The 16837-nt window shown below is 46.6% G+C and overlaps 1 protein-coding gene across 3 annotated transcripts in view; it reads left to right on the forward strand.

Moving 5' to 3' along the window:
- The window catches only part of LOC143806502 (embryonic protein UVS.2-like), a 207906-nt gene that overhangs the window by 159169 nt on the left and 31900 nt on the right, over positions 1-16837 (forward strand). For all 3 annotated transcript variants that reach the window (XM_077287107.1, XM_077287109.1, XM_077287108.1), the window contains 2 exons: positions 9564-9742; positions 10896-10977. In XM_077287107.1, coding sequence (XP_077143222.1) covers positions 9564-9742; positions 10896-10977 — 261 coding nt within the window. The remainder of the gene's footprint in view (positions 1-9563; positions 9743-10895; positions 10978-16837) is intronic.

Raw genomic sequence — 16837 nt, forward strand, 5'->3', positions numbered from 1 at the left:
CGCACTGATGGGGGCGCAGGATGGAGCAGCACGTGATAGGATGGGGGCGCAGGATGGGAGCACATGACAGGATGGGGATGAGGATGGAGCAGCACATGACACGGTGGAGCAGCACATGACAGGATGGGGGCGCAGGATGGAGCAGCACATGACACGGTGGAGCAGCACATGACAGGATGGGGATGCAGGATGGAGCAGCACATGACACGGTGGAGCAGCACATGACAGGATGGGGGCGCAGGATGGAGCAGCATATGACAGGATAGGAGCAGCACATACCAGGATGGAGACCATATTCCAATATAAATGCTCGCCACCCGGGCGTAGAACGGGTTCAATAGCTAGTAACTACTATAATACTGCTCCTATGTACAAGAATATAACTACTATAATACTGCCCCTATGTACAAGAATATAACTACTATAATACTGCCCCTATGTACAAGAATATAACTACTATAATACTGCCCCTATGTACAAGAATATAACTACTATAATACTGCCCCTATGCACAAGAATATAACTACTATAATACTGCCCCTATGCACAAGAATATAACTACTATAATACTGCCCCTATGTACAAGAATATAACTACTATAATACTGCCCCATGTACAAGAATATAACTACTATAATACTGCTCCTATGTACAAGAAACTACTATAATACTGCCCCCTATGTACAAGAATATAACTACTATAATACTGCTCCTATGTACAAGAATATAACTACTATAATATTACTGCCCCTATGTAGAATATAACTACTATAATACTGCTCCTATGTACAAGAATATAACTACTATAATACTGCCCCTATGTAGAATATAACTACTATAATACTGCCTCCTAGCTGTGAGGTTGCGTGTTTGTAGCTCTCCTGATGTCTGGAGCAAGCCCAGGGAGGGGCCACCCTGGGCGGGGAAGCTCCCCAGGCAAGGCCCTGGCTTCTCGGCCTACACTGGGACACGGCTCCCAGACTTCTCTGAATGGGAATGCTAATCCCAAAGCCACTGTGAGACCAGTGAATGCAGCGAGCCAAAGCTGCAGCAGTTCTGTGAAGGAAGAAAAACCTGCAAGTAAAGTTTTGGGAGGAAAATCTCCTCCAAGCCCAGCAAAGAAGCCAGAAGTGAAAGTGTTGGTGAGTGATGTTACACAGCACAGTATGAAGTCCTGTAACTCCCCAGTCAGTAAGCAGCCCCTGCCTGGAGCACAGGTGAAATCAGCCGCAGCTGTACCAATCACCTCTCCTGCTCCCAGGCAGAGACGGACGTCTCTGGAAAGACAGACTATCCAGGAGAACTTGCAGCAACATGGCAGTGTGGCGCTGTCAGGGCGCACCTGGTCACAATCAGGTGGCAGCGATAAACCTACCTGCGGAGCCTGCATCCAGCCGAGGAGCCACAAAGCCATCTGTGGTGGAATCGCACAAGACAGTGTTCAATACCCCTGTACCCGTGGTGAAGACTAAACATGTGCAGCCGGCACGTGCACCCGAGCTGCAGCTAGCGGACGAGATACCGGGACTTGTCAGGAAACTGGGTGAGTTACAGCAGCAAAAAAAGCGCTGCAAATGGAAGTAGACTTCATCTATAGTCTAAAAGTCACTAATCCTGCCGGTAATGATGCCTATGACCTGAGACTGAACACACTGGGGGTGCAGCTGGCAAGTGTTGTGCAGGACATTGAGTCTGTGCTGGAGGGCATGGGGCCCCTGGCGGAGACCTACAGGAACCGCGAGCGGTTCGCCTCCTATAAGCAGGACTGTGCTGTAGAGACTGGGACCCCCGAGCAGCGGACACGGCCAGTGTTACAGGCTGCCCGCTTCTGCTTCCAGGAAGGGAAAAAACTGCCGCAGCAAGCAGCTGAGTGTGAACAGGAGCATGCACTTCAGACTCCAGCAGAGGCACCACAAGTCCCAGAATGCCCCATGCAGGAGCAGGACATTATATGTGAGACTGTTTGTGCTGATGAGGCTGAGGCACAGACTGAGGCTGGTGATGTTGTGCCCATGGGGTCGGGGGTTGGAGGGGTTCCACATTCTGTCATGGACGTGGCACTGTCTGATGATAATGATGCTAATGATAATGTGCATGATATGTGTGACTATCCCCCTTTACCATCTAGTCCACAAGGTGTGGCAGCCCCCCCTGCTGCAGGCCCTCTCCCTGTCAGTCAGCCCAGTGTGACCCGGCAGGTGCCCCCCAGGAATGCCTGGAGCCGCGGCGCCCCATCCTTTACTTCCAGCGCCAGGTACACTGGCCAGACGTTTAAGCGTATTAATGTGGTGCGGTTTAAATACATAGGTGCCAAGGAAGATCTGCCACAGCGCAGGTATGTGGTGAGAGAGCTGCTATGCGGCCAAATGGGGTTTGTGGCAAACGAGATACTGGCGGTGTCTAACCTTCAGGACAGGCAGGGCTACGAGGTCAGTTTCAAGCTCCAGTGTGACCTGGACAGGTTCTGGGCCAATTACCCCAGGTTCAGAGACTCTGAAGGCTGGAATTAGTTTATATTGGTTCCTATCTCCAGGCCGGACACAGTCACGGTAAATATCACCTTCTGGAATGAGGCCGTTCCCCCGCAGGACATCGAGGTGTGGCTCCGGAGACACTGTGACCTCGCCTCTGGACTCTCGAAGGTCAGAGATGAGGATGGTATCTGGACAATGGGGTGGAAAGCTGTGGTGAAACTGCGGCAATTTAATAACATTACTGCCCACTTACCCAACTCCTTCATTCGGAGGGAGAAGGGAAGATGTTATTACCCCGGGCAGCCAACAAAATGCTTCAAATGTGGTGGGAAAGGTCATCTGGCTAACGCCTGTACTGTGGTGAAGTGCAGCCTGTGTGGGGATATCGGCCATGTCGCTGCGGATTGCCGGGATGTTAGGTGCAACCTCTGCGGTAAGATGGGCCACCCTCACAGGGACTGTCCAGGCGCCTGGCATAATATCCTCAGAGTCTTCCCTGATGAGGCTGTACTGGCAGGGGCAGAGGCTCAGGAGGATGTGGTGGCAGGGGCGCATGAGAGGGAGGATTTAATGTCCGGAGAGATGGTGACCAGCCCAGATGCCCAACAGGAGTCCATTCATGTAACGCCACAGAAGCAGGGTATAGAGGGTGCAGAGGGGAACATGGAGGTCCAGCAGCCTCAGGTAGCCCCCCCCTTCAGCATCACTGTCTGTTTCTGATGACTGGAGCGTTAATCATCATAAAAGGAAGAAAAAGAGCACGTCCTCCCGTAAACCTGAGGCAGAATATGACACCGGTCAGAGTGCTACTAGGAAGGTTCAGAATTCTGCAGGAGTGATGGTTGTGTCCAACAAGTATGGAGTTTTATCTGAGTCTAATGATGACGATTATGAGACAGAGTTGAGGAAAGTTGATGCAGAGTGTGACAGGGACATAGAGGACCACCCTCCGTCAAAGCGGAAGCCTTTATCAGTAGACCCTCAGGTAGAGTCTGACATGGACACCGGTGGTGGGCAGAACATCCCTGACTCATGATGGCAGTTACTTTGCTCCTTCTCTATTGTGTTGTGATGGCGGGGTTCTCATTAACACTAACATCAAGTAATGTCAATAGTATTAAGGCAAGGAGGACGAGACATGTGGTGTATGAACATCTCACACATCTGGACACCGATGTCATTTTCCTGCAGGAGACACGACTGACATCTCTGGGGCTTATGAGAGAGGCTGAGAGGGAATGGCGGTGCGGTCCTTCTTTCTGGTCACTGGCTGTGGAGCCTTACGCCGGAGTCGCTGTCCTGTTTAACACCAATGATGTGACTGTGCATAGGATGACGGAGGTGGTCATGGGAAGATGTTTGGTCCTGGAGGTCACTATTCATGGGAGGCGAATCCGGCTTATTAACATCTATGGGCCACAGACAGTGACTGACAGGATTCAGCTGTTTAATAACGTTAAGCCTTACCTCTTCACTTCTCTTCCAGTGGTGATGGCAGGGGACTTTAATGCCATACTGAAGTCAGGTGACAGTTCCTCGGGCAGGACAGTGACCAGGGACGGTAAGGTCCTACATAGCATTATAATACAGGCTGGACTGACTGACGTTTTCGCACAGGGAGGTCGACAGCCAAAATTCACATATTCATGTTCCAACAGGAGCAGTAGGATAGATTTTGCTTTTGTGAGCCCTACTGAGGCTGTCGGCACCCTGAGTGAGAAGGTCGTCCCTTAGTCAGATCACCTTGCCTTGTGCTTCAGTCTGGGGACCTCTAACCATCCGGACATCGGTAGAGGGTTGTGGAGGCTCAATTCCAGTCTCCTGGATGATGCTTATGTTCAGAGTCGTGTCTACTCCCTTATCCAGCTTCACCTGGATAGGGTTGACTTCTATGACAACATGACCGACTGGTGGGAGGACGTCAAGGAGGATATCAGATCCCTCTTAAAGAGACTGTCAGTTAATAAAGGGAGGAATAAGTACAGCCAGTACCTAAAGCTGCGTAAAGAATTGGAGTCACTATATTCGGCGGGCGGGGATGATAAAGTGAAGATCGACCGACTGAAATCTGAGATAAGGCAGTATCAGTATAGTAGGTATACCTCCTTGGTTCTTGAACAGGATTATGGGTCCTTAGGGGGGACCCTGATCCCTTTGAGAATTGCAGGGAGAGGGTAGTCAAAAAAATGGCCACGGGTCTCACTGACTTCCAGGGTGTATTGCAGGATTCACGGGAGGGTATCCTGGAGGTGGTGGGATCTTACTATGCTGACTTGTTTCAGAGGAAAGTTTTGGATAAAGATAAGATGGCTCAATTCTTGGAGGCAACTCCTGCGCCTGATACTAATGATCTGGACTTTTCTCTTTTGACAGCAGAGTTAACGGTGGAGGAAGTTAAGGAGGATATTGATAAATTACATCTGAAGAAGGCACCAGGTCCAGATGGCATAACAGCAGAATTTTATAGGAAATTCAGAGACCTCCTGGCCCCAATCCTCGTGGATGTGTATAAAAGTTGTCTAGAAAATCACCTGATGCCTCCATCCATGAGAGTGTCCTTGTTGATTCTGCTGTCTAAAGGTAAAGAGCCGAGCGACATCAAGAACTGGAGGCCGATTGCCCTCTTGAATGTGTACAGGAAGATTCTAGCAAAGATCCTGTTTTCTAGATTAGTCTATTTGTCCCCAGCACTGTTGGCAGGCTTTCAGTTTGGCACAGTAAAAGGGCGGAACATCTCTGGAGCAGTCATCTCGATACGGGAGATGTTTGAGAGATGTAAAGCTCTGCGGTGTGGGAAATATATTGTTAGTCTGGACCAGGCTAAAGCCTTTGACAGGGTTGATCATGACTATCTGTGGGCCACTTTGTCAAAGTACGGTATTCCTGGACAATTTGTGGATTGGCTGAAGACTTTGTACAGAGAGGCGGTGAGCTTTCCTCTGATTAATGGTTGGCAGGGTGACACTTTTGGAGTTGGGGCAGGGGTGAGACAGGGTTGCCCACTGAGTCCGCTCCTGTATGTTTTTGCCCTAGACCCGCTTCTGAGGTCACTGCAGGAGTGCGATTTTCAGGGGGTGCTGGTCCCCCATTGCCTGCCTCTGAATGTTGTTGCGTATGCGGATGATGTGACGTTGGTGATCTCTAATCCTCGAGAGGTGCAGATGTTATCTGCATCTATCAGAAGTTACTCAGAGGCCTCTGGGTCTCTGGTCAACCTTGAGAAGAGTCAAGCTCTGTGGACATTAGATACTGATCCCAGCTTTAATCTGCGGCAGTTTGCCAAAGCCTCCGCCCATATTAAGATCCTAGGGGTTAAATTTGGGAGGGATGATAATGCCACCCTAAATTGGGAGGAGAAATTGGAAACCGAAAATGCAGAGGTTCAGTGATGGAAGAACTGGAGGCTGACCTACAGAGAAAGGGTCGCAATGTTGACGACTTACCTGGTCCCTGTTTTCTTGTATGTCTTTGTCATTTTCCCTTTGCCAGAATCTTTCTCAGCGAGGCTCTTCAGCCTGTTCTTCCAGCTCTTGTGGGAGAATAGGTTGAACCTAATAAAGAGGGGAATAACGTACCTATGGCGGAGAGAGGGTGGGCTGGATATGTTGAATCCAAGGGTTTTCTTTGACTCCTTGTTTCTAAAGGTAAATTTTGGGAACATGGACTCAAACAGTAGCTCCCTGTGGGTAAATAGTATCAGGTACTGGATATTGCCTTTTGCAGAATCTTGGGTGCGAGGCGGCAGTCTCAAGAGGAGGAGATGGACAGGTGATCACCTCCCCCAGTATCTGGATTACGGTCTGAAGTGTGTTAGGAGGTGGGCACTGGAGAAGTCTTACATTGAGAGCAGTACGAGAAGAGACATATATGCTCATGTATGTGGGACTTTCTTCTACTCTCCACTGGCTCTGAGAGATTGTGTCACCACTACCCTGCAGGAAAGCCTTAGGTTCCTAAACGGGAAACGACTTCCTCCTAAACTGTTTGATGTCACTTGGCTTTCACTGCATAGTCGTCTCTTTTTCAGGGGGAACCTGAAACATCTGAGTGTCTCTGATCGGAATTGCCCCCTTGGTTGTCAGCAGGAGGAGACTATGGAGCACTTTATATGTGATTGCTGGGGAGGGAGGAAGATCTGGGAGGAAGTGTCAGCTAATCTAAAAATCCCCAGACTGCGGACCCTAAAGTATCCTGACATAATCTATGGTGTCCCCTCCACTGTTAGTAACATCGACAGAGAGACGATGTACATTATGATAAGTGTTATCAAATATTATCATTGGCACATGAGAACCCGGGTGTCACTGCACAATGAGCTGTTCGATCACACCGCTGCGGCTGGTCAGGTAATGTCAGAACTCCGGTGGATAAAATCACTAGAAGTTGGAAGGAGTCAGAGAAACAATAAGTTATGGAGGAACATAAATTACAGTTAGGAAATATGATGATATATATATATTTTGTTTTGTTTAATTTTCTTCTCCCTCCAGGTGTGGACACTTTAATTTATTTATGAATATGATCTGACTGTTTAGTACTTGTGTGTGTATATAACCTAAGTGATTTGTGTTTTGTAATACTGGGTGATTTTTGTTTTTATTACAATTGTATTTGTTTGGTTTTATAATAAAAATTGCCCCTATGTACAAGAATATAACTACTATAATACTGCCCCTATGTACAAGAATATAACTACTGTAATACTGCCCCTATGTACAAGAATATAACTACTATAATACTTCTCCTATGTACAAGAATATAACTACGGTCACACTGCTCCTATGTACAAGAATATAACTACGATCATACTGCTCCTATGTACAAGAATATATGGAGCGCCCCCAGACGCAGGGCCGCGGGGTACTCGTTACCGGGCCTCAGTCCTGGGGTTGTCACGGTGGCTAGACCCGGTCCGTGACCCTGCTAAGGGGCGTCCAATGAAAGGTGTGATGGTGGTGCGTGGTGCAAGTCGCGATGAATAACGAGGACTCAGGGTTGCAGTCTCTTTACCTCTTTACTGAAGGCTTCAGGATCCGCAATCCAGAGTACTGCTAAGGCCTCTTTCACACTTCAGTTGTTTGGCGTCAGTCTAAATCCGCCATTTTCCTCAAAAAACGGATCTGTTTTTTTTTTTCGACGGATCCGTTTTTTTCCCCATAGACTTGCATTAGCGACGGATTGTGACGGATGGTCGTCCGTTCCATCCGTCATGCGACGGATCCGTCAAAATTTGGCGGACGTCATCTAGACATTGACGGTCATTGCAACGTTTTTTGTCTGCGTTGAAATGGCGGATCACGACGGATCCGTCGCGTCCGTCATTTCATAGAATGGCCACCTATGGGCGACGGATCCGTCGCGACCATTATTTCGGCGGATCCGTCGCCCCAATCCTTTTTTTCAATTGCGCATGCTCCAAAAAGTATATACAACCCCCGAGTAACGGATCCGTCAAAAAAACTGATCCGTTACATCCGTTTTTTCAACTATTGTGACGGATCCGTCGATCCGTCATTATGTCGGAAGTGACTGACGCCAAAAAACTGAAGTGTGAAAGAAGCCTAACAGGGCTGGCTGAGACCGGCCGGTCCGAAGGCACATCCAGAGTTCCCTTTGCAGGTGGAAATCAGTGCTTACCTTCTAGCGCCTGTGTGTTGTAGTACCTCCCTGCTGAGCACCACGGGATAGTCCTCACAACTGTTGTGTCTGTTTCTGATGTTCTTTCTCACAACTTGTATCTATTCTGATGTTCTTTCTCCGTCCCCCAGATGATATGGATAGGACGCACCCATATGACGGGTAGGCCTGGAGTTCTTCCGGGACCCTAGCGTCGCCCCTCTCCCACAATTGCCCCCTATGTCTGCTTAGGTGATTTAGGTGAGACATCCAACCTAAAGTCAACTGCCCTGCCGCTGTTTGAAGTACTGCTTGGAGCCCAATACTTCCTCGGCGTTCCGGCCTCCGTAGGATGTTGCCACGATCTTAAGGCACGACTCCTACTGGTTTATCTCCTTTTTGCTGCGATCTCGTTTCTCACTTCTCCACAATAAACCTCGCTTCGTTTCCTTTCTTAGGATGCCACCGCATTAAAGTGCAGGCGTGGCTCTGTAACGTTCTGTCCTGTTCGCTAGGCCTCTCAGGATCCCACCCCTGACAGGGACCCCCCTGAATCTTCCCCTGCAACACCCTCTGCCACAGGATGTTGCCTGGATCCAACCCAGTCAGCTTCTCTCTAACTTTCTGTCCGGCCCCCAGTTTTACCAGATTGTGAGGAGTGGCCTAATACATAGAACCCTTTGCTCCCCCTGGTGGCCAGACTATGAAGTGTATTGGTGTCTGTGATACCTGGTCAGGTGAACTCCTTAAGTGCCATCCGACGTATCATCACTCCCCTTAGCGGCGGAGCGTCAGTACTGCAACGACCAGGCCTCTGGGGCGCTGCATATAACTACTATAATACTGCTCCTATGTACAAGAATATAACTACTATAATACTGCCCCTATGTGCAAGAATATAACTACTATAATACTGCTCCTATGTACATGAATATAACTACTATAATACTGCTCCTATGTACAAGAATATAACTACTATAATACTGCCCTCTATGTACAAGAATATAACTACTATAATACTGCCCTCTATGTACAAGAATATAACTACTATAATACTGCCCTCTATGTACAAGAATATAACTACTATAATACTGCCCTCTATGTACAAGAATATAACTACTATAATACTCATATGAAGTGAAAGAAAAATGCGGCACTCACCCTGTAGTAGCTGTGCTTGCGTGTTCTTTATTGGATAAGAAAAAGTTAATAACAAACGTCCATTGGGACAGCAGGTGAGCGAGAGGGTGCGGGAGTGTGGACGACGGCCGTTTCGCACCAAATGTGCTTCGACGGGTCCACATGGACTACTATAATACTGCCCGTATGTACAAGAATATAACTACTATAATACTGCCCCTATGTACAAGAATATAACTACTATAATACTGCCCCTATGTACAAGAATATAACTACTATAATACAAGTCGTTACCTTATTGTTTGTGACTCTTTGTTACATTTCTTGCCTTTAGGTGCTGGTCCTCCATCGGGAAGGTTGGGGGGCCGCAGCCCTTATCCCTAATGAGCAGTGGCTGTATGGCGAGGGGAGTGGTACAGCATGAGGTCAACCATGCACTTGGTTTTTACCATGAGCAGAGCCGCGGTGATCGCGATGAGCATGTTGATGTCATATGGCAATACATCAATGGAGGTACAACCCGAAGATCCCTTGTGAACGCCATCAGTCGTATGAGTGTTATGATCCTTTCATTACTTTGCCTGATAAAAAACCTCTGTTAGGTAATTGTTAGCTAAGCTATTGTCTGTTGTGAATTCCGCTCTTGGGCTCCCTCCGGTGGTTGTAAGTGGCACTTTTGTGAGTTCTGCTCTTGGGCTCCCTCCGGTGGTTTTAAGTGGTACTGCTGCTCCTTGGAATTAGCTGTCAGCAGCTGCTTCCACTGATTGTCTTTCTGGCTCGGCTATTTAACCTGGCTCTATCTTTCAGCCTGTGCCAGTTGTCAATGGTTCCTGGTTGGATTCACATCTCTGCTTGGATTTCCCTGATATTCTGACCAGTTCAGCAAAGATAAGTCCTAGCCTTGTTCATTTGCAGTCCACTTTTTGTGGACTTAATCGTTCTGCACTTTCTATGTTTTTTCTAGTCCAGCTTGTCAGTATGGATTATTTCAGTTAAGCTGGAAGCTCTGGGAAGCAGATTTACCCTCCACACCTTTAGTCAGGTGTGGAGATTTTTGTAAACTCTGTGGTGGATTTTTCTAGTTTTTAATACTGACCGCACAGTATTCTGTCCTGTTCTATCTATCTAGCGAGATTGGCTTCCTTTGCTACATCCTGGTTTCATTCTGCGTATGTCATTTCCCTCTCCACTCACAGTCAATATTTGTGGGGGGCTCTCTAACCTTTGGGGATTTTCTCTGAGGCAAGATAGCTTTCCTGTTTCTATCTTTAGGGGTAGTTAATCCTCCGGCTGTGACGAGGTGTCTAGTGAGTGACAGGAACATCCCACGGCTACTTCTAGTGTGTGTGTTAAGCTCAGGAATTGCGGTCAGTACAGGTACCACCTCCTCCAGAGCACGTCCCATGTTGCTCCTAAACCACCAGGTCATAACAATTGTCTATTTCATCTTTTCGGGAGATGAAGCTACGCATCCAAGGAACGACCCAGACAGAACCTAGTGCCCCACATAAATGAGCGGGGAGCATCACTCAGTCCTGACCAGAGTATTCCTTATAATGTTGTGATGGAACTGGATAGGAATCCTTTCTAATCCATAGTACAAACATTGGACTAGTAGTAACTATTATATTTATTAGTGCGTTTTTTCTCTCTTATGCAATTGCAGATGATTGGGGTGAATTTGGTTTGGTTGATACCGACAACCTGAATCTACCATATGATTTTGCTTCAGTGATGCACTATGGAAGGTAAGACTGCCATCATGGATCCATAGGCTTGTGCATGGTGTTTTTGTTTGTTTGCTTTTTTTAAATACATAAAATGTGAAAAAGCACAAATATAGATGCCATTTTATTGGATTTTGCAATATTTGTTACATAGAATGAATCTGCATAAAGCAGTGAGTATTAGGCTATGTTCACACTTTGCGGTTTTTGCTGCGGATCCGCAGCGGATTTGACGCTGCGGATCCGCAGCAGTTTTCCATGCTGGGTACAGTACAATGTTACCCTATGGAAAACAAAAACCGCTGTGCCCACATTGCGGAAATTCCCTTAAAAAAACGAGCGGAATTGCTGCGGGAAAAAAAGGAGCATGTCACTTCTTTCTGCGGATTCCGCAGCGGTTTTCAACATGCACCAATAGGAAAGTGCTGTTGAAAACCCGCAGAGGAATCCGCAGAAGAAACCGCAGGAAAATCCGCAGTGAAAACCGCAGCGGTTTTTGCACTGCGGTTTTTCCAAATCTGCTGCGGAAAAATCCGCAGCAAAATCTGCAAAGTGTGAACAAGCCCTTATACTCCGGAGCTGCACTCATTATTCTGCTGGTGCAGTCACTGTGTACATACATTATATTACTGATCCTGAGTTATATCCTGTATTATACTCCAGAGCTGCACTCACTATTCTGCTGGTGCAGTCACTGTGTACATACATTACATTACTGATCCTGAGTTATATCCTGTATTATACCCCAGAGCTGCACTCACTATTCTGCTGGTGCAGTCACTGTGTACATACATTACATTACTGATCCTGAGTTACCTCCTGTATTATATACTCCAGAGCTGCACTCACTATTCTGCTGGTGCAGTCACTGTGTACATACATTACATTACTGATCCTGAGTTATATCCTGTATTATACCCCAGAGCTGCACTCACTATTCTGCTGGTGCAGTCACAGTGTACATACATTACATTACTGATCCTGAGTTACATCCTGTATTATACCCCAGAGCTGCACTCACTATTCTGCTGGTGCAGTCACAGTGTACATACATTACATTACTGATCCTGAGTTACATCCTGTATTATACCCCAGAGCTGCACTCACTATTCTGCTGGTGCAGTCACTGTGTACATACATTACATTAGTGATCCTGTACTGATTCTGAGTTACATCCTGTGTTATACTCCAGAGCTGCACTCACTATTCTGCTGGTGCAGTCACTGTGTACCTACATTACATATACTGATACTGAGTTACATCCTGTATTATACTCCAGAGCTGCACTCACTGTTCTGCTGGTGGAGTCACTGTGTACATTCATTGCATTACATTACTGATCCTGAGTTACATCCTGTATTATCCTCCAGAGCTGCACTCACTATTCTGCTGGTGCAGTCACTGTGTACCTACATTACATATACTGATCTTGAGTTGCATCCTGTATTATACTCCAGAGCTGCATTCACTATTCTGCTGGTGCAGTCACTGTGTACATACATTACATTACTGATCCTGAGTTACATCCTGTATTATACTCCAGAGCTGCACTCGCTATTCTGCTGGTGGAGTCACTGTGTACATACTTTACATTACTGATCCTGAGTTACATCCTGTATTATACTCCAGAGCTGCACTCACTATTCTGCTGGTGCAGTCACTGTGTACATACATTACATTATTGATCCTGAGTTACATCCTGTATTATACTCCATAGCTGCACTCGCTATTCTGCTGGTGGAGTCACTGTGTACATACATTACATTACATTACATTACTGATCCTGAGTTACATCCTGTATTATACTCCAGAGCTGCACTCACTATTCTGCTGGTGCAATCACTGTGTACATACATTACGGATCCTGAGTTACATCCTGTATTATACTCCAGAGCTGCACTCACTATTCTGCTGGTGCAGTCACTGTGTGCATACATTACATTATTGATCCTGAGTTACATCCTGTATTATACTCCAGAGCTGCACTCACTATTCTGCTGGTGCAGTCACTGTGTACATACATTTACCTTTCCCACAATATAGTGGGGGAAATAAGTATTTGATCCCTTGCTGATTTTGTAAACAGTCTATAATTTTAAGGGTAGGTTAATTTTAACAATGAGAGATGGAAAATAAAAAAATAAAATCCAGAAAATCACATTGTATAAATTATATAAATTTATTTGCATTTTGCAGTGAGAAATAAGTATTTGATCCCTCTGGTAAGCAAGACTTAATACTTGGTGGGAAGCCCAGCAGTCAGATGTTTCTTGTAGTTGATGATGAGGTTTGCTCACATGTCAGGAGGAATTTTGCTCCACTCCTCTTTGCAGATCAGCTCTAAATCATTAAGGTTTTGAGGCTGTCGATTGGCAACTCGGAGCTCCAACTCTCTCCATAAGTTTTCTATGGGATTATGGTCTGGAGACTGGCTAGGCCACTCCATGACCTTACTGTGCTTCTTTTTAGCCACTCATTTGTTGCCTTGTCTGTATGTTTTAGGTCATTGTCTTGCTGGAAGACCCAGCCACGACCCATTTTTAAGGTCCTGGGGGTGGGAAGGAGATTGTCACTCAGGATTGTATGGTACATGGCTCCATCCATTCTCCAATTGATATATTTTATAAAGGTGACTATATAAGACAACTGTCTTTAACCCCTTCACCCCCGGAGTTTTTTTCGTTTTCGTTTTTTGCTTCCCTAATTTCCAGAGCCATAACTTTTTTATTTTTCCATCAATATGGCCATGTGAGGGCTTACTTTTTGCAGGACGAGTTTTATTTCTGAACGATACCATTGGTTTTACCATGTCATGTAACAGAAAACGGGAAAAAAATTCCAAGTGCGATGAAATTGCAAAAAAGTGCAATCTCACACTTGTTTTTTGTTTGGCTTTTTTGCTAGGTTCACTAAATGCTAAAACTGATCTGCCATTATGATTCTCCAGGTCATTACGAGTTCATAGACACCAAACATGTGTAGGTTCTCTTTTATCTAAGTGGTGAAAAAAAGAATTCCAAAATTTGCTAAATAAAAAATTGTGCAATTTTCCGATAACGGTAGGGTCTCCATTTTTTGTGATCTGGGGTCGTGTGAGGGCTTATTTTTTGCATGCTGAGCTGACATTTTTAATGATACCATTTTGGTGCAGATACGTTCTTTTCATCGCCCGTTATTGCATTTTAATGCAATTTTGTGGCAACCAAAAAAACGTAATTTTGGCGTTTTGATTTTTTTTCTCGCTACGCCATTTAGCAATCAGGTTAATCCTTTGTTTTTATTGATAGATCGGGCGATTCTGAACGCGGCGATACCAAATGTGTAGGTTTGATTTTTATTGTTTTATTTTGATTGGGGCGAAAACATTTTTAAATATTTTTTTTAATTTTGGCATGCTTCAATAGCCTCCATAGGAGGCTAGAAGCATGCACAACTCAATCGCCTCTGCTACATAGAGGTGAAGCACAGATTACCTCTATGTAGCAGAAATGCAGGTGTGCTTTGAACGCCGACCACAGGGTGGCGCTCAAAGCAATCGGCCATCAACAACCATAGAGGTCTCAAGGAGACCTCTGGTTGTTATGGCAATGCACCGATGACCCCCGATCATGTGACGGGGGTCAGCGGTGCGAGCACTTCCGGCCGCGCCGGGAGCGCTAGTTAAATGCCGCTGTCAGCGTTTGACAGCGGCATTTAACCAGTTAACGGGCGCGGGCGGATCGCTATTCCGCTCGCGCTCATTGCGCGCACATGTCAGCTGTACAAAACAGCTGACATGTCGCGGCTTTGAGGTGGGCTCACCGCCGGAGCCCACCTCAAAGCAGGGGATCTGCCAGCTGACGTACTATTCCGTCAGCTGGCAGAAAGGGGTTAATGCAGGTAACGAGTTGATTAGGAGCATCTAACTGGGCTATAGTAGCCAGAACTCTTAGGCCATGTTCACACGCGGCGGTTTTTACCGCGGAACCGCCGCGATTTTGACATGTAAACCCTATGGAAACCGCAAACCGCAGTGCACATGCTGCGGGAAAAACCGCGCAGAAACGCAGCGGTTTACAACCCGCAGCATGTCACTTCTTTGTGCAGAATCGCAGCGATTCTGCACCCATAGGAATGCATTGAACCGCTTACTTCCCGCATGGGGCTGTGCCCACGTTGCGGGAAGTAAGCGGATAATGTGCGGGTGGTACCCGGGGTGGAGGAGAGGAGACTCTCCTCCAGGCCCTGGGAACCATAAAATAGTGTAAAAAAAAGAATTAAAATAAAAAATGATGCTATACTCACCTCTCAGCGCTGCCCGCGGCCGTCCGGTCTCAGTTGCTGTGCCGAACAGGACCTGTGGTGACGTCGCGGTCACATGACCGTGATGACGCCGCGGTCACATGACCGTGACGTCACGAAGGTCCTTGTCGGCACAGCCGCTTGCAGCGCCGGGGAGATCGCGACGTCAGAGGGTGAGTATAGCCAATTTTTATTATTTTTTACATTACTATTGATGCTGCATATTGCTGCATATGCAGCATCAATAGTACAGCAGTAATCCCGCAGCGGAAACCGCGGAACAAACCGCGATAAATCTGCAGGGATAACCACAGCGGTTTTGCCCTGCAGATTTTCAATTCCGCTGCGGGATTAACCCGCAGAGGAACCCGCAGCGTGTGAACATGGCCTTAGGGTATGCCTCCACGTTCAGGATTGCATCAGGATTTGGTCAGGATTTTCCATCAGTATTTGTAAGCCAAAACCAGGAGTGGGTGATAAATGCAGAAGTGGTGCATATGCTTCTATTATACTTTTCCTCTGATTGTTCCACTCCTGGTTTTGGCTTACAAATACTGATGGAAAATCCTGACCAAATCCTGATGCAATCCTGAACGTGGACACATACCCTTAGGGTATGTTTCCACGTTCAGGAAATTCTGCGTTTTTGACGCAGCGTTGAGCAGCATGCATAAAAAACGCAGCGTCCAGATGTTACAGCATAGTGGAGGGGATTTCACTATGCAGTAAAAGACGCGTGCGGCACACCCAAGAATCACATGCGGCGCGTCTTTTAAGAATGCAGCATGTCCTTACATAGCAGAAAAAACTCAAGGACAACGCAGGTGACCTGCCAGTGACCTCAGGTGCAGATTTGGTCAGGATTTTACCTGCATAAAATCCTGACCAAATCCTGAAGCAATCCTGAACGATGACACGCACCCTTAAGGCTGTGTGCACACGTAGCAGATTTTTTGCTTTTTTTTCGCTATAAAAACGCTATAAAACCGCAAAAAAAACGCTAACATTAAGCATCCTATGTTTTGTGCACATGCTGCATTTTTTTCCTGAGCGGAATCGCAATCCAGAAAAAAACGCAGCATGTTCATTAAAATTGCGGAATCGCGGCGATTCTGCAAACATAGGAATGCATTGATCTGCTTACTTCCCGCACGGGGCTGTGCCCACCATGCGGGAAGTAAGCAGATCAAGTGCGGTTGGTACCCAGGGTGGAGGAGAGGAGACTCTCCTCCACGGACTGGGCACCATATAAGTGGTAAAAAAAAAAGAATTAAAATAAAAAATAGCGATATACTCACCCTCTGGCGGCCCGACCTTCTCAGCGGCTTCCGAGGTGTGTGTGAAGGACCTGCGATGACGTCGCGGTCACGTGACCGCTACGTCAATGGAAGGTCCTGAACACACAGCATTAGGAACGGAAGCCGCTGAGGTGAGTATATCCTTTTTTTTTTATTTTTTGTATTATTTTTAACATTCTACCTTTTACTATAGATGCTGCATAGGCTGCATCTATAGTAAAAAGTTGGTCACACTTGTCAAACACTATGTTTGACAAGTGTGACCAACCTGTCAAACAGTTTTCCAAGCGATGCTACAGATC

This window comes from Ranitomeya variabilis, chromosome 2 (genome assembly GCF_051348905.1).
Source record: "Ranitomeya variabilis isolate aRanVar5 chromosome 2, aRanVar5.hap1, whole genome shotgun sequence".
Classification (NCBI taxonomy): Eukaryota; Metazoa; Chordata; class Amphibia; order Anura; family Dendrobatidae; genus Ranitomeya; species Ranitomeya variabilis.